At 35.8% G+C, this 23,114-nt stretch overlaps 1 protein-coding gene across 6 annotated transcripts in view; it reads right to left on the bottom strand.

Moving 5' to 3' along the window:
* Positions 1–23,114, bottom strand: part of ARMC8 (armadillo repeat containing 8) — a 105,880-nt gene that overhangs the window by 39,722 nt on the left and 43,044 nt on the right. For 4 of the 6 annotated variants that reach the window (XM_034661941.1, XM_034661939.1, XM_034661940.1 and 1 more), the window contains 7 exons: positions 20,381–20,473; positions 15,477–15,557; positions 12,979–13,054; positions 12,794–12,884; positions 10,681–10,741; positions 8,397–8,597; positions 5,383–5,478 (listed from right to left, as the gene is read on the bottom strand). In XM_034661941.1, coding sequence (XP_034517832.1) covers positions 5,383–5,478; positions 8,397–8,597; positions 10,681–10,741; positions 12,794–12,884; positions 12,979–13,054; positions 15,477–15,557; positions 20,381–20,473 — 699 coding nt within the window. The remainder of the gene's footprint in view (positions 1–5,382; positions 5,479–8,396; positions 8,598–10,680; positions 10,742–12,793; positions 12,885–12,978; positions 13,055–15,476; positions 15,558–20,380; positions 20,474–23,114) is intronic. The other 2 variants (XM_034661942.1, XM_034661943.1) reach the window with 1 other exon arrangement.

Genomic DNA, 23,114 nt, shown 5'->3' on the forward strand with positions numbered 1-23,114 from the left:
ACCAGTATTTTAAATATGTTTTAAAATATAAGAGTAAAAATACATCTTATGCTTAATGAGAGATAAACTAAAGAAAGGGCCTATGCTTCTGAAGTATAAATATTCTTTTTACTTAAATGAATAATAGTTTTGGAAATTTATAGCATAAACATCAGTATCTTCATTGCAAACTTTGTTTTTATTTATACTCCAATGCTGTTCAGCTCTTCTAATACACTTAAAAATACATATTTATTTTTAATCATCCAATGAAGTCATTTAAGATATTCTAACAAATGCTTCCATTTATTGAGCACCTACAGGCACCCTGCTAAATATTTTAAATACATTAGATCTCATTCTCACAATGACCCTGCAGATATAACTTCCTTTGCTGGGGAAAAGAGGGTGGGAGACAAATTATCCTTCTTTTCCTTTTCCTTTCTTATTTTTCTCTGCCTTAAAAACAAAACAAAACAAAACAAAAAACCCACTGTTCAGTTGGGAAAAGAAAAAACATCTCCCCCTTGGCTACTTTCTTCACATTTATCGTGTAAAACACCTGTAACTGGATGATTTTTCCCCCCACAAGAAACAAAAACTTAAGACTTCATGTCTTCAATTCTTGAAAATATAAAAGGCATTTAGAAAACATTAAAAATAACAAAAATATTAAATTATTAATTTGTAAATTGATTCAAGGATAGCTATATTGATATCACCATGTCCACTTTAATTGGTTCCCAATAATTCTTTGAGCCCCTAGCAAATTCTTACTGCTCATTTCTTTCCTCTGACTTACTGAGGTTTTATTATAAATGCTGAGTTTTAAGGCTGTGTTTTACTGCTCTTTATCTCACTTCTGCTTTCCCTCCCCCACTGGACAATGTTTATACAATGTAGGAAGTTCAATCAATCTACGTAGAATCAAATTACTCATCTTAAAAATCTGACATTCATTAATAGGGGAGATAATATTTTATACAGATGTATATTACTTTACAGAATAGGCTGATTCCCAAGAGTCAGGCTAATTCTTAAAAACCAAATCATATTTTTATCTCTACGGGAAAAAAAAATTGATCCAGATTCACACTTGTGAATGTTATAAATTTTTTAAACTCATATGTTTAAACAGCAAAAAAACCCCTAAGAAATAATGGTAAAAATCATTTCAAACTTAAACAACTACCATACCATGAAACACGTTCTCTTCGATCTATTATCAAAGTGAGAAGACACACCCTTGGGATTGTCTGCCTTTTGAAAAATGGGAGTTTCTTGCATTTTCTCTATGTTAAATATTGTGAAACCCCTTCCCTATATAATCAGATATAGATTTCTTGTATTTTAAAGCTCGTCTCTTCACATATCTGTGTAACTGCTAATAAAGTTATGTAAGTTCTCAATGCAGAAAGGCCCATATATAATTGCATTAAGGGTGCTTAATAATGCAATTTTGCAATATGGTTCACTCATCCATTTGTCTATTTGTTCATTTTCTTCATTCATTTTTTTCATCTATTCATTCTTCAAATATGTATTAAGTGCCAACTACGCACCTGACAATGTTGTAGATGCTGGGAATAGAGTGATGAGCAAAACACAAAAAATCCCTGCCCTCATGGAGCTTACATTCTAGTTCCTCAACAGGGATCTGCAGCTAAAATATAAGTACTCAAAATACAAGAGGAAAACGTTCTGAAAGGCTCCATCAGTCAAATACCTCAAAGGAGCAAAGGCTACAATAGTACTACATTTAACATTTGTAATGCGTCTTATTTTTATCAAAAGTAAAATCACATCATGTTAAGTTTATTAATTTCCTTGAATTTTAATTTATATTTACTACTTCTAATTTTCCTCAATTTACACTTTCTGATAAATTCTACTAGTTCCTTGGAGAGAGTAAAAGCGAAACAATCCTTTTAAATTTCCAACCTAATTGATGATCAATAGGTATCAATCAAGTGATGGTCTTCACAGAGCAATTTTTTATTATAAAGGAATTGGCTTCACAATTACAGGACTGTTTGCCACTGCTGCCTCTGCAGGACTTAACCACTGACTGGAGTTTTGATGGCGGATGCCAGTATTTGAAATAATCTTAGGTATCTTAACTTCTTTCTTTTGTTACTGTCCCATTAACTGATCATATGCTTCTTAGTCAGCATTAACCTGTGGCAAAGGCTATCATTAGAAACTAGACTTGGCCCATGGCAGAGACTACAGCTAATCTTCACATGGCATTGCTGTCAGTGCACTTACTGCTAACGTGCTCTGGACCCTTCTTCCACCGAGCTCTCAATTGCTGCCTCTGCCCTTGCTTTCTCCAACCAAAATCACTGAATTATTCTAAGTTGAATATGGCCAGGCCACATCTGTTGTCAAGGTCAGTGATCCTTCATCTTTTCTTAGGCTTCTCCCTCTTTATGTCACAGCCAAGAGTAATGTTTCCCACTCTCACCTGCAAAACTTGTCCACCCTCCTTCACTTTCTAACAGGACACTGTGGAAAACAGGGAAATTTATAAGAATGCCACAGAGTGACTAAGGATGCAAAGCCAGGAATCCGGATACCAACTTTGCTCTGCACAGAAGGATACAGAAAGATCCAAGCATATTAAAGGAAATGCCACTCTGTGTGTGGTTCCTGTATTTTCATTTCTATATTTATTCAACAAATATTTATTGAGTGCTTATTAGGTTCCAAGGACTGTTACACAGTTGGTTTATTTAATGGGAATCCACCAACACTGCTCCAATGCAGGAGTGGTAAATGTCTGATCTACAGGTCATGCTCAGTCGTTAGCTTAATTTTTTCTAGCCCAGAGACAAGGATCAAGAGATGGAATCAAAGCAGGCCTTTAGAATCTTTAGAAGCAAGAAGATAGACTAAATCTATGAAGAGAGAAGGCCTGTATGTTTCTCCTTTATTGCTGTGTATACCTGTCTCTACCTCTTTACTCTAGTTTTCTCTCCTTCATTCTGCCTCATTTCTTTAACTGGCCATTATAGGGCAATGGGATATATATAGGTTATCTCCTATATTTACTGAATTACATTCCCATTTTTAATTTAAAAGGCAGACCAAATTAACACTTCATATTTTTACCCTAAAACAAAAAGCCTTTTTGTTGCTTTTGTTTGGAGGAGTGGAGAAAACACGTCTACAGTCCTTGACATTTCTTTCACAGAATCTCCACTCATTAACTCAATGAACTGAAATTCCATCTTGGCAAGCATAAATATTGCATTAAAAAATAAAACAATAATAAACATTGTACTTCAAGAATCTACACAAAAAAGGAATACAATAAAAGTTTATAAGGCATATGTGTAAAAGGTAAATAAATATTTCATGGAGAAAGTAAATAAAAATCTATCCAGATAATTATTTCGACAAAAAATGGAATAGAAATAAATGCATTCAAAGGAAGAGATATTATTTTATCATTTTTTATACACTGAAAATAAGGATTCTTCACTCCTAAGAACCATTTTCATGCAGATTTTATCACAAAATTATTTTATATTTTCCATTTTACAATTTCTCTCTTCAGTAGTTGCTATAAACTATAAATTATTCAAACATTTAATTTCCCAGGAGTAAAAATCTTTCTAAAAACTCTATATAATCCCCATTACATAAGAACGTTACAGTATCTTCTCTTCACCACACAGAAAAAACTATAATAATTATAACTTATTCTTTATTTGTCATCTTTCTACAGAAATTATCAGGATTTAAGCCTTACCAGGAAATTATACACATTATGAATACAAGTTTTAAAAGACTATTGATCAGACTATTATGTTGCAAGTATTTCTAGAACATGATATCACAAATTAAGTCATTAATTCCAAAACAATAGTTTATTAACAAAAAAGTACAAAGAAGTACAAATGGACATCCTATTTCCCCCCATTATGGTCCATCTATCTATCTCCCTTTCAGTCCATGGCACAGCCTTCTTGAGCTAAAAGAATAGATAAAATACTTCTCTTTCCAATGGGCCTAATAACCATCCAAAACCCAATCATTATGTATTTAAGTTATACAGTCCATGTCAATTTTTTAAAAAATGTTTTATCTATATGAGTTGCCATAAAAGCGTCTTCCCTTGCAATATAACACGTACCTAAACTGAATGAAACATATCAGTATCAACATCCATAAATCATGCCTTACACATAGAGAATATCAGATTAGTATGTTTGCCTTGAAGTAACAGATAACAAATGAAAGCTTAGAAGTGTCAAAAAGGATTTTCATAGATATTTATACTAAAACTTCAAGTCAAAAACTTCTTAACTGAAGTAAATTGAGGTACATGGAAAACATTCAGTTTAGTTGTGTTTTTTGCACTGATTTTTAAATCAAAGCTACTCACATATCTAATCTCTCTGCTATTATTTCAATTTTCTTCAATAATGGTTCCTTTTCAATTTATTTCAATAAACCTACAGTTTTTCCATACTTCTCCTTCTACAAGCCCAAAGTACTTCTCTGAATCACGGTAAATTCCCAATACTTATTGACTTTCCTCACAGGGCTATAGACAGGAGATATAATCAATCGCCATGTTTCAATAAGTAATGCCCAATTGGCTCTTTCTGCTATAATTCATCAAGACAGAATATGTGGATTAATTTACTGATGTTCCTAGAAGCCATGTGTAAAATTTAGTAGATGATGCATTTTTTTGAGTGGTAATCTCCAGCCTTTTGGTTTGTGGAGGCAGCCAGATCAGAGCTTATCTCTCTACTTTAGTCCCTGCTTAGAACTATTCTATAAGGAACATGAATTCAGTGTTAGACTAAGCTGTAGTAACATAAGGTGCTAGACCAGCGATACATTTTTTGGGAACTGGAAAATTCAGATGACCACTCACTAAACATAAAATCATTATTCCACAAAGATTTTATTCACATCAAACTTGCACAGTAGCAAAAAAAAAAAAAAATCAAAACATAACTAAACCACATATCAAAGAACAATATACAATAAAGATTTGAATTTCTCAATGGCATTGGAAAGTTTTTCCATAAATAACATTTACAATTCTAGTGTTAGATCTTTCAAGGTGTCTGAAGCTTCACAGTGCTAGAATTGATTTTTATCAGAACACATGCAAAAATGTGCAACATAATAATTCATATTAATGACAGAAAAAAGCACACCAGTTATTTGTCATTCCAGCACGGCCATGCCACTCTATGTTCTAAAAACAAACAACCCCCCAAATCCGGGTCCCATTCATTCTTCAATTATGCCTTTAGTCACTCTGCTTTATTATATTCAAACAGTCACTGTTAGTGCTCTTCACCACGACTTTCAGGTTGACGTCACTCCCTGCCTGCTGGCTGTCAGGACTGGGGGACGCCCCTCTCCCAGACTCACCTTCTTCCGGATGTCTTCATCGTTTGCTCCTAGAGAGGCATAGAGCTTGAATGCAGCCTGGCGGAGTTCATGAGCATGTTTTAAGTCATGATCAAGCTATGGAACGGAAAAAAGGTATATTGCAACTCAGTCCACAAATCTAATTTTCAATAAAACTGACTAGAGTTAAAAATTTTTTAAGATAATAATGCTCTCATTGAATTCCTGGTTATTTCTGGTTGTGTTCACATATGACTGAGACTTTGCTGTGTTTGTGTCAGTAAGACCTCGAATGCGTGCAGCCTGCTTCTGTCTAAAAGCGAACACCACAACATTCAACACTGGTACATGAAAAGTCTTTGTGAACCTGTGACCCTTAAAAATGCAGTGCTCCCAGATGGTAGCTTTAGTGGCACTGATGCATGCTTGCCCGAGCTCTTTGAAATGCTCTCCTCAAAAACCAGGCACTCAGGCCTTTCTAGCCCCCAGACTACAGCTGATCATGTGAGTGCTGCTGCAACAGGGTCTCTAGGAGGTTTTCTTAAACACTAACAGCAGTGCTAGCCCAATTTCAGCATTTAACAAGATTTTAGAAAGAGGGAAACCTTTGTGAAAATCCTTAATAAACAATATACCATGGCAGTCATTACTATGTTATCTATTACAATTACCTGAGATTTATGTTCAGAGGTTTTTTGATAAGTTTAAGGTTACTTGGTATGAAATAATTAGTGCTATCGTTCCACATGCACAATTGGCTAGGTTATCAGTTCTTCTGTACACCTGATTTATCACTAAACTATCACAAAAATGAAACAGAAGCATGTTCTCACAACACTTTCAATGACTAAATATGAATCAGTAAATATATAAGGCATATCAACAATGCAAATAATTTTATAACCAATTCACCCAAAAGACTACCACTCTAAATGAGTTGCCTTGGAAAGGTTCACCTTTATGTAATGATATAAGTATTGTTTATAATATTCTGAGACCCTCTTCTGAAACTTCCTAAAGAGCTAAGTGGCATATTAGCTAGAAAACCCTAAATTCATCAACTAAGAGTTTCATTAAGTTAATTGTCACTGACTGTGGTGTGCGAAGATGGGGAATAAATCTAGCTGGGTAACATTATTTAAGGTAACAAATAACAACAGGGGTGCCCGGGTGGCTCAGTCATTAAGCATCTGTCTCCGGCCCAGGTCGTGGTCTCATGTCTGGCTCCCTGCCCAATGGGGAGTCTGCTTCTCCCTCTCCCTCTACCCCCTCCTCCCAACTTGTGCTCTCTTTCCCTCTCTCTCTCTCAGATAAAGTATTTTTTTAAAAAACCCAAAAAAACAAAAAAAGCCAAACAACAACAGTAGTCCCAAAAATATTTTGATCAAAGCAGGCACTGATGGATTATGGGAGGAATTCCCCAATATACAACACTCATTTTGATGTATAAGTTCTAAAATATCTATTCTTAAAGTCTTAAGTACTTTCTAGTCATACCACATATTAGAATACGGACTTGGATTAACATATATCATGAAAATCACACATTTATTAACATATAAGAATTTCTCACTATGGGTCTTGTATCTTTATTTTTATGGTCAGAAACCACTGTATAATCCATCCTCAAAAATAAAGATGACAAAACAAATGAATATTCAGGTTTGGTATAAAAGACCATTTTAAAAAATTATTATTATTCTAGTTTTACTATGATGGAAATAAAATGGAAAAACCCTAACAGAAGGATAATCTTCTAGATACTAGTTAAATGATTTACACAGGTACAGGCTACAAGGTCTTAAAACTATGTTTCCTCACTCTCCTGTCCATCAGTGTCCCATTTGCCCTGCTAGAAAGATCAACTGAAGGTGTTCATGAGGCCATTGTTAGGACTTACTCTTGTATCTTTATACCAGTGAGATACTGTGTCAGTGTGAACAAGTGGCCAGAGGGAAAACAGACAAGGTAGCTGGTTCAGAGTAACCCACCACCTGTACTGGAAGAACAATACTACTGAAGGAAGAGCAGGCATTAACTTTAATACACAGAAGGCAGTGTACGTTAAAAATAGTAACAGTGAAGGTTACTTTGGGCCCTTTCTTTAAAAAAAAAAAAAAAAGATAAACCCTCAAGAGTTCCTTTTGTTTTCAGTGTTAGATGCCAAATGAACAGCTGTCTGCCAAATGAAGTTTTGGGGAACTCAGGGGCATGGGAGAGGTCAAGAGAAAAGTTAAAAAAACTTACCATTGGGACCACTGGCATCAAAAATACAGTCACATTCATGAAACAGTACTGGTTACTAATTAGGAGGCAATGCTCTCTCTACCATGACCTCCTTAAATAAACTTACACTAATTGAATATTGTTCTCTTATGCTTAGGGAAATGGATATGTCAAATAGGCTGAGAAGAACAAACTCAAAAGAAATATCTAACTATTCTAAGGAACTTACAGTTTGAGAAAAAGTTCGAGAAAAGCACAGTTTCGTTCTTGATGGTCTCAAACTAGAGGCTAAACAGTGCTTTAGTGGACATTAGCAGGCCCAAAGCACAGTATAAAAGTGAAGCAAGTAAAGAGAAAATGATGATAAACGTTAGAAAAGATAGCAAAGGAGAAAGACAGTGGTGGAGAGTCAAATAAGGCCACTCACACCCTGTCATGGAAGATACTTCTGGCCTAAACAAGAATAGACTGAGAGAGATGATTCTGGGAACCTCAACAGGATTAGATGATGTTGATATAATGTCAATACCCAGTTTAGAGACCCCCCTATTTTGGGGTTTTAGTTGGGAATTAGGGACATAATTTTCTTCCTTCCTGATTACCTGCTTAGTGAAAAATTTCTGATAATTACATGAAACAAACTGGATTCAAAAACCCATAAAACATCATCTATGTTATCAAAGGGAAAAGATTCCTTCATTTAAAAGGGCTTTGAACTGCAATTATCAGTTGGTTCAAAGTTGTGAGCAGTAAGAAAAACTTCTTAAAAATCCCTTGCTTGAGCTGCTGAAAAGAAAAACAGAACATACCCTTTTAATATCAGTGATGGCACTCACTGAGCTGGGATACTTGAAATAATCAGCAAGCATGGCAATGAGGTGATCAGTTATGCTAGCGATTCTCTGTAGCTCAACATCTGGTTCAATCAGATAGGCGAGTGTCTCAGCTCCTTCAACTCTCTCCTCTAGTAATCTCTCCTTACTGCACATTCGAACCAAACAAGGCAGTGTCTGGAAGGTAGTGAAATTAATTATTTGCTTTGTGGTAAAGGCAAAAGTTTGATGGAGAGCATATAATGACTGAATCAACTCAATGGTTTTTATTGGCAGTCATGTTAGTGATCAAATGTTTGAATAAAGACTTTCAGAGAATGAAGGTTTTTTGGAATGTAAAAACAAAGTTCAGTGTATACTAATCATTTGTGCTGGCACACTAAACCCTAATCATACAACCAAAGCACGTTAATATAAACTCTAATCAGGCTTTTGTGATGGATAAAATGGAAACTTTATTGTACAACCTTATAAAAGACATTTAAGAATTCCTAACAAATCATGTCTGAGGTTACTGTCCCATCTACGTATTTATTTATTTAAAAGACATCCAGCAAAATGGCCAGTTAGCTCAGTTGGTTAGAGCGTGGTGCTGATAAAAGACATCTAGCAGTTTAATCAGGAACAACTGTGCTGTAGAAAAAGTATGCTATCTTTTCTTTAGTGGATAATATGACTGGGATGACTTTTATTTTTGGAGTGCGATCAATACCTACAGTTGCAAAACCAATATACAGCTTTAAAAATTCAGTGATCTTACCATTACTCAGATTCCATGAGTTTCCCTATAATGTGAGTAAAATGCATCAATCGCAGTTTCTAGGTTTTCTAAATCACTCCCTAGAATGATTGTATCTGCTAGTCCAATTTTACTCCTAAGGTCCTTCATAAATCTTGGTGCTGGTCTTGGTAATTTATCTACATTAGGTCCTCAGAAAAAAATTCCACGTATTTACTATTTCTAAGGCTAATGAACCCACTTTAAAGAATACTACAAAGATGGAACCTGAATGTTATAATTATAGGAAGCCTTCCTCAACTACTGTAGCAACTGTGCTTTGCTCTTGTCTAAGTTCCTATTATATCTTTATCATAGATTTTAGCACTTTATTGTTCACTACTGATTTCCTATCAGGCTAGTGTAGGCTTTATAATACAACCCTAGGCTTCCAAGAAGAAAGCCTATTCTTATTTTCTTTTGAACAGTTACTAACATTTACTAATACCATAAATTCATGAATTATTAATATATGAAGAAGATGCTATTAACCTAGTTTACCAATAAGGGAGAAGAGGAGGGGTAGAGCAGTTGAGCAAATAAACCAAGGTTACTTGCATGGAAGCCCTTAGAACTCTACACAATGTTGTTTACTTAGTGCATCCTCAGTTCTAATTAATTGACTTGCTTCACCAAAGACTAGCAAACATTAGTCTTAATGCTCTTTTATTGTTAGGTTCATTTTGTACACTTATAATGAGAGACCTCACGATCATAAAATGATACATAATCAATTTATTTACACTTATTTTGTTCTTTGTAGCTAGTAAGACATTTAATATATTTAATATATTGTTATCTTCAAAATGACCCTGTGGAATAGATGTACAAATATTATTGCCTCCATTTTCATGAGGCACCAGAAGAATAAAGGTTACCCAAGGCAGTCAGTCACTGGTGGGAGTGCTGAAACCAGAATCCAGGTCTTGTAACTTTTAGGGCCAGTCTCTTACCTGGGTTTTTCTGAGTTCTAGTTGCTTTTTTGACATGTCACAATGATGTTGATGGTTTTCATGAGCTAATTACTTTTTCTTTTTCATTATGTCTTTTGATTATCTGCCATGAGGGTGATATAAAGTCTTTGTCTACAGAGCTAATGAACTGCTTTCCTATAAAACTATGTTGCAAACTTAATGAAAATCAAGGATTAAAATATATTTTCTCTTTCACCTGAACTTCACATATTTTTACAACTTCCAGATCCTCCTAATTTCCATAAAAATGAAAAAGGTGTGACAAGGAAAAGAACTACTTCACTTTGACTCTCAAAACACATCTAAAAGCAATTTTTCAAAACTACATGGCATTCCATTAAAAAGAAAAGCATGGTGTTTTTATATTATTTTATGCTATGCACACATACCATAGTTATAAAAGTAAAAAAAAAATAGGAAAAAAAAGAAATGGGAATACCAATATTTATATTCAACACTTACAACTGGGGAACTTTTGCATGTGTTTACAGAGAATTAGTTAGCTCACCTTTAATACAATACAGTTGTCATCTGTCCGAATTGCTCCAGCTCTACACATGTAAGTTAAACTGGAATAAGATGGCAAAAAGTAAGTTTCTGCTTGTGCTTTAAAGCTTTAAAAGAAAAATTCCTTGCCTTTAGGATTTTATGGAAAAAAATAAAAGACAGCTACTCTTATTTATCTTGAGGAGAAGGTTTTCACATTACCTTATGTGAGGTTCTGCCAATTTAATACTCAAAAACAACTAACTGATGTATACAGACAGTAAGTCAGATATTTTTCAAAAATACATACAAAATTGTTTTAAAAAGGAAGGCTTAATGAGCAGATAAACTTTGAAGCTAGGTGCTGGGCACAATGGAGTTCCTTATAATTTTCTCTATACTTTTTTGTGTTAGAAGTCCATAATAGGGCTGCCTGGGTGGCACAGCGGTTAAGCGACTGCCTTCGGCTCAGGGCGTAATCCCGGCGTTATGGGATTGAGCCCCGCATCAGGCTCCTCCGCTATGAGCCTGCTTCTTCCTCTCCCACTCCCCTGCTTGTGTTCCCTCTCTCGCTGGCTGTCTCTATCTCTGTCAAATAAATAAAATCTTTAAAAAAAAAAAAAAAAAAAAGAAGTCCATAATAAAAAGGGAGGGGGGAGTTAAAAACAAAATACAAAGCTCACGGCATCTAAGATTAAATCAAGCTAAGCTAGGATATTCTAACTCCAAAAGAAGTAGTACAAATATTACAGAAGAAGCATTTAACTTTTAACTCTTAGCAGGAGCCATAAGAAATTAATAACTCTTTACAGTTTGCCAGCAATGGCTTTGACAATTGGTCAATGATTTGGTTCTACTGAAAAACAATTTGCCTTCACAATTATATCTGGCTTTGAATAAGAATAAAATTACTTGGTACTCCCTAAGCAGGTACTGAACACTGAGCACTTCAGAAACCTAAATTAATGAATTTCCTTCTTGGATTAGATTTCTTTAGTGAGCTGGAGGGGGGGGGCATCTAAAACATTCCGTATTCTGGCTTCTACAGAAAGCTATAAAAAAAAATCAATAAAATTTTTACTTAGATTGTAGAGGATTAAATTGTTTATAGCTGTTATCATCTTAAGACTTGTTACATTTTTTTTAAACCAGTTCCATGAGAGCATTTATCTTACTTAATGAAGAGGTTTTTGAAGACAAAAAGTAAACAGGAATATAAATAATATACTCAAAAAAACCCTCCAAAAAACAAAAACAATTCATTGCACATGAGTAATTCACTGAAAATTCTTCATTCTCACCGAAATACTAGAGAGCCACAAATTCTTAAATACTGGAACAATTAATTTAGCAAAGAACCTCACACAACAGGTGCTCAAACTATCTATTAAATGTATTTATAATTACAGAATTGACAGGTATTGAATGCTTATATGAGCTAGGACTTGTACTAATAAGAACTTAACCATATTATAAACTGTCACATCTCTGAGAATTTTATGCCTTGTTTTCCTAAGGTGATGAAGCCATATTCTCAGAAATCACGCCCTGGTTATCAACTTCAACTAATTCTCACTTCATATTTTCCTATCTTCACATTTTCTTAATTCTTAGAATAAATTTGTTAGTTAAATCTAATTCTATATTATTTCAACTGAAATACAATGAGAGTATGTTGAGAATGTAATAAAGTAATTTTCTGTGGATAGTCTTAGCTGTTACATGAGTGTTGCTGTTCTGCATGCTACTAGTAGTACACTGAGTAAAAAACTCATGCCCGGGGCGCCTGGGTGGCACAGCGGTTAGGCGTCTGCCTTCGGCTCAGGGCGTGATCCCGGCGTTATGGGATCGAGCCCCACATCAGGCTCCTCTGCTATGAGCCTGCTTCTTCCTCTCCCACTCCCCCTGCTTGTGTTCCCTCTCTCGCTGGCTGTCGCTATCTCTGTCAAATAAATAAATAAAATCTTTAAAAAAAAAACAAAAAAACAAAAAACTCATGCCCATTTAAGAAAATGTGAGACAACCGCATGACCTGCAAATTCCAAAATCTCAAAACCAGATGGGGGCTGGAGGTGAGCTAATTCAAACATATTGATAAAGCACTGTTGTTCTTCCCACATTGTCTTGACTTTTACCATTTTGCTGATGTCAGCTGCATCTCAATAGGCTTATCCCTCTGTAACATCTTCACAAAAATTTGTGGTAACAATTCTCCATCAACCAAAACTAGAAATAAAACAAAACGAGAATTAAGGAATTCTTTAAATCTACAAAGTTCATAAATTAAATCATGTAGGTGCCACTGAAAGTTCCAGCCTACCATTTACCAGGGTCATCGATACCTGGGGGTTTTCAAAAGCTAAAACTGAGAAGCATTTCAGTGCTTGCATTCGAACCTGTAACAATAAACAAAAAAATGCATTTATCTTGATTTTGCAAATATGAATTTTAATGTCTTAGAATCTAAACTCTTCTGAAGAAACAACTGTTTAAATCTGCTTAAAATACTAAAAGAAGGCCCCAAAGGAATAAAAATAACACCTGAATATCTGGAGTAGAGAAAGTTAAACTTAATTATAAGAAGTTAAAATTAATTTTGAAGTAACAGAAAAGAAAAAACAGGAAAGAGCAGCAACTGAAATTTAATTAGATAAATTCCTTATCAAATTTAAAAGAACAGTGTACAAAATATAATGTTGGTAAGTCAGAGAGAGCTTAATAACACTTAATTGCTAACTGCCTTTCAAGTGGGAGATTTCTTCTTCCCAAACTACAAACTAGAGAACTGAAGAGAAGACAAAAAAAGGAAAAAAGAAAAAAAAAAGTGTACTCTTATATTCGTGTGTGGGATGGGGTTGTGGCAAAGAGAACAAGAGGAAACAAAGTTACAGTAAAAATCTGAAACGGACTAAACTAACCTAACTTTTATTTTATTTTTTAAAGGTTTATTTATTTATTGATTGATCTGAGGAAGAGAGAGGAGGGAGGGGCAGAGGGAGAGGGACAGAGAGTCCCAGCCGAAACCAAGAATCAGATACTTTAACCAACTAGGCCACCCAGGCACCCCCTAATTTAACTTTTAAAGCACTGGGTGTTATTCACAACTAATGAATCATTGAACATTATACCAAAAACGCTGGCTAACTGAATTTAAATAAAAAACAACAACGACAAAACTGAAACACTTATAAACTGTGTTACTATTCCTCAAAACTACATTACTGGTCTGGGACCATAACACGGGGTTAAACCCTTGACCGTCACATATAATCTATTTTACAATTTGCAGGAGTTCCTATGAGAATTGCTATTTTTCATTCTTTCTGTTCAGTTCTCATCAATATAATCCTCACTTCCAAGCCTGGGTCTACATATGATGTTCTTATGTGGAACTGGAGACTGACAGGATAGGTAGCTAGAGTGTGAGGAAGTCCTGTCCCTCATCTCAGCAACGATCTGCAACACTAGCATGTGCACACCTAAAATATGGGACCTAAAATATGCCAATGATACTCTGACAATGGAGCAAACCTTGTCAAAAGAATAATGTTACCAAAACTTTTTCCTTTCACAACCTGTAACCTATTCTAGTAGGTCAGAAAGCTTGGTGCAGAAAAGAGGAAAGAAAAAAGAAAAGAAAAGAAAAGAAAAAAAGAAAAGAAAAGAAAAGAAAAGAAAAGAAAAGAAAAGAAAAGAAAAGAAAAGAAAAAAGAAAAGAGAAAGAGAAAAGAAAAAAGAGAAAAGAGAAAAAAGAGAAAAGAAAAGAAGAAAAGGAGAACTGAGGGAGTTTATGAAATTAGAGGATGGAGAAGAGGAGGGACGGTAAATAGCCAACCCAGCAATTGTTTCTTGATGTGCCAGTGCTGACTGGTTTCAGCCTCCATGTGGCACAGGGCAGGGGAAGCAGCTCTCAGTATGTATTTCCTTCCCCTCCCTCTGGCTAATTTCAAGCTGGCTCCATTCCCCATTCCCATCCTTGTGAGTGCTTCACCAAGATCAAACTTTGGATGTCTGAAGTAGGAAAACATAGGTATTAGCAGGCTGCAATACAGAGCAGATTAGAATCACTGCACGTGGACAGAAGACAAAAAGTGACTACTGCTCTCTCTGCTCTGTGTCAAAGTCCTGGCATATCAGCTCTAATGTGACACAATAAGGACAATGCCCCATTATTTGCCATAACTTGCTAGCTGGACAACAATGAAATAACCAAATTTTTAACTTAATGTTTGATAATGTATCATGAGGCTGTTTATCTATATATAAAAGATGGTGAAGGAAATTTAATTAACAAGTCTGAAAACCTTTGACTTTCTAACTCAAAACACAAAACAGAACACATTTTTTTTTTAAATCAAAGCATCAGACAAAATCTAAGTTTTTATGAGACTTCATGTTTTGAAATACATAACACATTTTAAATGTTGATGTACTCTAAGTTTGAGTCACTGTGGCTAAGTCAGGTCTCAAATATGAAATCAAAGTATTTCTTGATATAGCAAGCCATTGTTCCTACGTACTTCAAGGCATCACCTCATGTGCAGCTTTGGCACTGACATCAGAGTAGAAGAGACTGTGAAAATCAAGAGCAAATCAAGCTACAACCATATTCTGAAAATTAAAAAATGGGAAGGCAAGGGTAGGTTTTAAAGAAGATTCTATAGGTAAAACAATGCCCCATAACATTTTATTGATAAAATGTTATTCTTCATCACAATATCTATCAAAGCAATAAAATATGTGGGCCTCTATCTATATCAAGAATCTACAAACCAAAAATGAAGTATAAAAATCTGGCCATAATTTTTAACATCTTACTTTGTAAGATACTGAGGTTAGTAGGTGAGCAATATTCTGAACTGCACCATGGTTAAATAAAATTGTTTGATGATCTGGGCCCTGTAAGAAAAGAGAACATAACATTAAAAAGAGCAATGATTCATTCCAACAAAACATTTACCTCACTGTAGAAAAGTTTATTCACTACAAAGTCTCAGCTATCCTTCTCTTGCATAAATCCATCCTAATAAAGCAGGGAAAACAAAGGACTACCATTTCTTATGTCATCCCAGTTCTGTAGAACTACTGCTTCCTAACCACCCCACTCAACCCCAAATAATGAAGTGGGCATAGAAGCTATCCTGGCACAGGCCCTTTGCAGTTCTTAAATAACACACCATCACAGCAACAGAACCACTGTGAATTCTGCATTTCATGTGCACAACCTTACACTATGGCACTGGAGAGAGTGGTAGTCATTCTTACCACTTTAGACCGATGAACTAGTCAGAGGAACTCTAAAACTAATTAAGTGCAAGGAAGAACTGGACCAGAGCTCAACCTACCTCAATACATCAGGGAAGTTTGAATTATGGATGGTGGAAAACACAACACTCCATACAGAGAAGTGAATGTGTTTTGGTTTCTGTTTCTATCTTGTTTCCCTTCTTAAATTATCATTTCTTAGTAGGAAGGTAAAGAAATGGGAAAATTCAGGATTTTATTTTTCATCAACTGTCGTCTACTAAGCAAATTACTGAAATCTTTGAAGTGACAGAAGCTAAAGGTTAATGCAAGGCTTTGAAATTGCCACAGTTCGTATGCGTTGATTTTTTTCAATTTTTTTCAATTTTTAAGTAATCTCTATAACCCATTGTGGGACTTGAACTTACAACTCTGGGATTAAGAGCTGAATGCTCTACCAACTGAGCCAGCCAGGTGCCCCTCTTATGCACTGATTTTATGTACCACCACCCATTCAAATAATGAAGTCAAAGCAAGGATAAGGATGTTACTTCATGCTTATCATTATTCAGAAGAGAAAATCCCGACACTGAAAGTTGGCTACCTATCTGGGTTCACCAGAGAAAACCAGTTACTACTCTAGGAAAAAAAAAACTCTCAAATCAATTTTTCCAACCCACTATTCAGTCAAGTAACAATGATCTTGCAGACGCTCACTCTTTCCTGGACCAAAACATCCATCATTTGAAGTAGGGAGATCAACATTCATAGTCCTGAATCACAAAGCAGCCATGTTCTATTTTATAGGTAGTAATCCCCTTTAAAAGGCTCCTTTAAAAAACAAAAACAAGCAATTTCTCTTACTAACTTTTAATTTCTGATTTTTGATGCAAAATATTCCACACTTTACTCAGGCAAACCCCCATTACATATATTAGGTAGTTTCCAATGTCTCACTACTAAAAGCAACGTTTTGTTGAGCATTATTAAAGCCAGCCCCATCTCAGTGCAAATTCTTAAGAGTATGAGGATAAATTTCCTGCATACATTGCTTGATACATTTATCCCTACATATCCATCCAGAATAATACAGGCTTGCTTTTAGATCTAAAGATACTGACATTCTCAGGGCACAGGCTGGAAGTATGTTGTCTTCCTACCTCATCTTCATTCATGTATCTGCAATTATAATTATAGGTGCTAATTATTGGATACTTGCTTTGTGCTGGGCACTGCTCTAAATGCTGTTCTTGAATCGTCTCATTTGAAACCTGAGTCTCCAGCTTATTCAATATAAAGATAGTGGAGACTAATGAGGAGCCTAGGAAAAGAAGGGTCTCCTAAGAATCTGACCTATTTTTTTCTTACATAGTAACAAGTAGGTAACTAGAATAAATTGTGAAGATAAGCCTAAATTACACTAGGCTGACATGTTAGCATACTAAGGTTTTTTTGCCTTCCATATAAATTTTAACATCCTAATTTAAATACTGGCAGTGCTTAGGAGAACAGCTACGTAAATGGGGTGCTGCCTCCACCCTTGTACCTCACAGCTCTTCCATCCCTGTATTTATCTCTGTTCCTCTGCTTTGAGGTGACCTAATATTAATAGATTGTTTTATATTCTTCAAGCCATCACATACCTATACAAATACATAAGTACATCCTTTCCCCTATTTTAACATGAATGGTAAAATACGACATATGTATGTGCTCTATGTACTATACATATACTGTACATATTGCTCTAAACCTTTTATTCCTTTACACTATTTCCCAGAAATCATTCATATGAGTACGTGAAGAGCTTTCTTATTTCTTTTTTGACCTTATTCTGCTGTATGGATAACCCACACTGGAGTACTACGGCTAGGCATTGAGATTGTTTTACAGTCTTAAAAGACTATTACAAACATCACTTCAATAAATATCCATGTGCATGCATCTTTAAGAGCTAGATTACTTATGGAATATCTGTACTGATGAAGTTACATTATGAAAAAGATCAAGCACAATGCAATTCATTTAACATAATTTACAAGATATTGTAGTTTTTAATCCCTCAATTTCTTTGCCCCAGAGATACAGGAAATAATTATTACAAAGAAGCTCTTCCTCCTCCTCTCTGTGGTTGTACACAGGATTGTGTAAAAACAATTGCAAGGAAGGGAATTGTTGGCTGAACCAACTAGAGAAGGAGCTATCATTTGATTCTTATCAAGTCTCTCTTGGACCTGGGCTAGTGAGGCAACATCCACAGCGGGGGAAAGCAAATAATCCCTCAAGATTTTAAACTCCGAAAGACAGGTCTCAGAAGTTTGAGTAACCTGTTTAAGAAGTGGCAACAATTAAATATTACTAGCTCTTTTTTTTGCTCCTTAATAAATCAGGGAGAGAATTTCAAAGACATAAGGATTATATTAGTAGTTAAATTTTAGGGGAGTCAAAAGGTATATGCCTATTTTTGACTGATCAGGGTTTGGCACCCCTGACCCTCGCATTGTCCAAGGGTCAACTGTATATGCAAAGTTGTGACTGAGTCTGAAAATTCTATTATGAATCTTATTTTAAGCCTATATGTAAACTGAACAACACGAAAATAAAAGGTTTTTATAGTCAATAACTACACAGAGATCATCTGATCAGTTTTCAAAGAGTAATGCTAGTAAATCAGTAGAAAAATTAATATTTATATTAGGCTATTGTCATTGGGTTTATAAATACTATAATATTTCCCAATAGGTTTAGTTATACCTCAGAACACTTAAATTTGGTCATTTAATTACCAAATGCTAATTACCAGGCTAAAAGAAAGCTGAGTTAAGGTGATTTTCTCTGATAACATCTTCAGTTCTGTTAGTGGTATGAGGATGCCTATAAATTCTTGCTCAGCATAAGATTCTCTCCAGCAAAAGAACTAATGATTTAATGGTTTTCTTTTATCCATGATTTCAGCTAAAAAGCACTGAGAAGTTTTAAATGAGCAAGCCTCAAGGGATTTAGAAGTTTCTGATGAGTAATTCTAAAAGCTATTTGGGTAACTTCTGGAATGGGATTATTCAAACTTCTCATAATGTAACATAATAATAATTTGACATGTAGTAATTATACCTCCAGGTCCAATTTTTAGTGCCCCTTTGGGATTACTGTGGTTATAACTATTAGATCTGTGCTCTCAAGCACTTAGGTATAGATGCAGAAAGATTTTTAATGAGGCACAGGAGTTCTGGAGTATCCTCCTTTACCTATCTGCCAGGGCTGGACTACAAGACTTCATTTCACTGTTGGAAAATTCTACATCCTATTAAGTTCAGCTCATTTTTAGCAACGAATTGCAACAAAATTGTCATTTTTTCAAAGCCTTTCTTTGCCCACCTCAAAAGACTAAGGGGAGTGTTTGACATCCCTGGACCTATGAGTTGGCTTACACGCTGTCAAAGCAATCTGGGAAGAGAAACTTCAAAGATTTTTGAAAAAATCCTTAAATTCTAAATGTCTTAAATAGAACTGAATAGGCTGTGAAAGCCTGCTAGGATTTGAGAGGGAAGGGTTAAACAATTAAATTATAATGATACTTTTTCTGGAACCAAGTGATTTAATTTTCATTTATTTGGGCAACTGTTCTAAAATAGAACTGTTCTCTCATTTCTTCTTATACGAGATCACTTAAAACAATTTCCAACAATGAAGAGTGTGGGGAAATAGTTATGATCACACACTGCTGGTAGGAGTATAAAATGGTACAACCTCTATAGCAGACAGTATGTGGTAAGATTACAAATGCACACATTCTTTGACTCAGCAATTTCATTTCTTATAAAATGTCTTACACAAGATACTTTTGCAGCATTGTTTTGTAATAATGTAAGACTGGAAACAAGGCAAATGTTCAACACTAGAGAATTGGTTAAACAAATTATTGTAGATCTATATTGTAAAATACTATATGCCTGTTGAAAAAAATTGAGGGAGGCTCCTTACTTACTGATATGGAATAGCTTTCAAGATTTGTTAAGTGAAAAATGCAAGGTACAAAACAGTATGCATGGAATGCTACCATTTGTGTCCAAAAAGGGGAAAGGGATGTATATATATATATAAGTTTGCTTATATATAAAAACAGGGGAGGGAAGAGGATAGAATATACATAGGTCTTCGTAATTATACATGTACAGGTTATCTCTGGAAGGATACACAAAGAAGGCACATCTCCTGGGGGCATAGAAGATTTTACATTACAGGAGCACCTGGGTGGCATAGCGGTTGGGCATCTGCCTTCGGCTCAGGGCATGATCCCGGCGTTATGGGATCGAGCCCCACATCAGGCTCCTCTGCCATGAGCCTGCTTCTTCCTCTCCCACTCCCCCCTTGTGTTCCCTCTCTCGCTGGCTGTCTCTATCTCTGTCAAATAAATAAAATCTTTAAAAAAAAAAAAAAGAAGATTTTACATTACAGAGAACATTTATTCTGGTTCTTACTTTACAGCAGTGTGAGAAGATCTGACAGATGTACTCCTGGGTGTAGCGGGACCTGCTAAGTAGCGCCATGAGGTGTGGTATCACCGTGGCATCCTGGAGTCGAAGGAAAAGAGAGCACAGCAACAAAGAACTTAGGCACTGTGAATACACCTAACAAACTATTTCCATGAACAGGTACATATACAAGCTTCTTAACTTAATCACAGTAAATCAAGTCTCTTTAAGGAACACAGCAAAACAAAAACAAGAGAGTCACCAAAATTGTTTAGGTAAAGGACAAGGGGCTTCAATATTCATCCTCAACAACAAAATACAAGAATGGGAAATTCTCAGTTTCTCTCCCATAAACACTCTATATCCCTACAATAAGACAAAATCACTTCAAAAGACTTGGCAGAAATCTGTTCTGAAACCAAAATGTGAACTAACAAGATATAGAATAACAAATAGCCTATAAGGAGGAATTACTGTATAAAAATGAGACTTGACGATTTCGATCTCTGAGATGTTGCAGTAACTATCAGTAACTAGTAAGAAACATAATGACTGTAGTTAGCTAATTTCAATCTTCACAAGACGATCTGTAAAATGTCAACTTCTCACTTAGAGCACGTTCTCTGACTATTGTTGACACTTAGCAATATACAAGTTGGTGCAGTAGAAGAGAGGAGAATCTGCCCAATCCGCTGCAGGGCTCTCCAAGAATCCCCTTCTTCTTAGGGTGCAAAGGGAATTAAAAGTTGAAAGGGTATTTGGTCTGAACCACAGACGGAAAAGTAGACTTAAGCCTCTCAGTCAATGCTGTCAGAGTCCTGGAGCTATACTTCTCAAATACGGATGTGCGTGCAAATTCCCAGGGGATAGTCATTATGTACAGATTCCGATTCTATAGGTTTGGAGTAGGATCTAAGCTCCCAGATAAGGCCGATGCTACGGGTCCATAGACCACACTTTAACAAAGGATAACAGAGGGCAAGGAAGGCAACTCAAGAATACTACTGTTGGGATGAACAAGATTTGGGGTTTCCCTTACAGAAAAAAGAATGTCCAAATCTTTAAGAGCTAAGTGAGAAAACAGAAGGCAGCTGATTCCCTCTAAGTAGAATCTTTCCCTTTGCTTTTTAGTATAACCCTTTGTGTTATCACAAGCAGTTTAAAAACAAAATGAAAAATTCAGAAAACCCTGAAGAAAGTCAGGTACTAAATGTATAGAAAGAAAAGGAAGAGCAAAGATGAGAATGTCAAATACACGTCTATTTCATTGAGGGGGGAGGGGAAACAGTGATTCCATTGGCAGGAGACAGGGAAGCAGGTAGAGAACAGGCAACTGAGGGATGATATGAAAGCTTCTATTAAACTCCTGCAATTACTTCCACCTCCTTTCTTTCCTCCATTGCTCTCTCATCTTTCAGTTTTAACAGCTTCATCCCATTTCTTCACATCTGCCCCCTTTCTGCCAATTGTCTTATAGATCTACAGTTTATAGTTGATTGAACAAAGAACAGTTACATAATTTGCCCAAAGTCACACAACTGATTAACAGGATTTCAAACTAGACATCCTACCGTCTTCTAAGTGGACTGCCCTGTTTTCAGTTTAGTGTTTAAGTTGCTGGCTCTACACAATCCAACTCACAGACAGCAGTTAATTACACTAAAACACTACTTTCTGTCATCATCCCATCCAACACTCTTCACAGATTCAGCATTGTCTCTGAGGCATAAAACAGACATTGTCACTGTGGAAGTCACTTAATGTCCCTGGGTCTTAATTTTTCTTACGTAAAAAAGTTAAGTTGCTGTAGACTAGTCTTCCAAATTATGCACCATGAACCATTAGTGGGTCATAAAATCATTTTGGAGAGCAAGGAGAAAGGAGTTAAAACTGCTGGCCAGGACTAATTTCTCACTTACTGGGCTAGGGGTTGGAGAGTAATTTCTAGGGTAAAGAAGACAGGTGACTGGTTTAATCTCTTTGTAAACATCACAATAGGACCTTCAGCGAAACAGACTGATATTTACTAGGAGGAGAGTCCTTCTCTGTATAAAGCTTTGAGGAGGATGTCCCCAATTTAGGACTGCTGACAGTAAACCAGTGGTCCTCAAAGAGTGGTCCATGGACCAGCAGCCTCTGAGTTACCTGGACGCTTGTTAGAAAAGCAAATTCTCAGGCCCTACCCCAGACTCACTGACCCAGACAGTCTGGCAGGAGGCTCCAGAAATCTGTCCTTAATAAACCCTCCAGCTAATTGTGGTCCATGCTCAATTCTGAGAACTGTCATAGTGTACAATACCAATTTATACAGCATGGCTCCCTGAAGAATACTGTAAAATTGAGATGTTTCATAATTTAGAGCCTCCCTGTTGTGTAAAGTGACCCATGAACCTCACATTACAGACTTCATGTACCATTATGGGCCAGAGCATGTATCTGATGTGGGAAGGATGGACTATGGAGCCTCATGACATGCCCCCACCCCGCTTCTGTTGCCTATGCTTCCTGATTGCTTATGCTCTTGAAATATTTGTAAAATGTGATTTTAGATAAGATCTCTGACTTATATATGTCCTACTGACACTGTGATTCTTTGTCTTGGCTCAAATCACAACCAGCATTTTTCTAAAAATGCGAAAGGATAGACTAAAAACCAGAGGGTATCACATTTATGGAATTGTTTTATGAAGACTGTCTCAGGAATATTCTCTCTCTCACTCCCACACACACACAGGCATGC

Source organism: Ailuropoda melanoleuca, chromosome 6 (assembly GCF_002007445.2).
Source record: "Ailuropoda melanoleuca isolate Jingjing chromosome 6, ASM200744v2, whole genome shotgun sequence".
In the NCBI taxonomy this organism is placed as follows: Eukaryota; Metazoa; Chordata; class Mammalia; order Carnivora; family Ursidae; genus Ailuropoda; species Ailuropoda melanoleuca.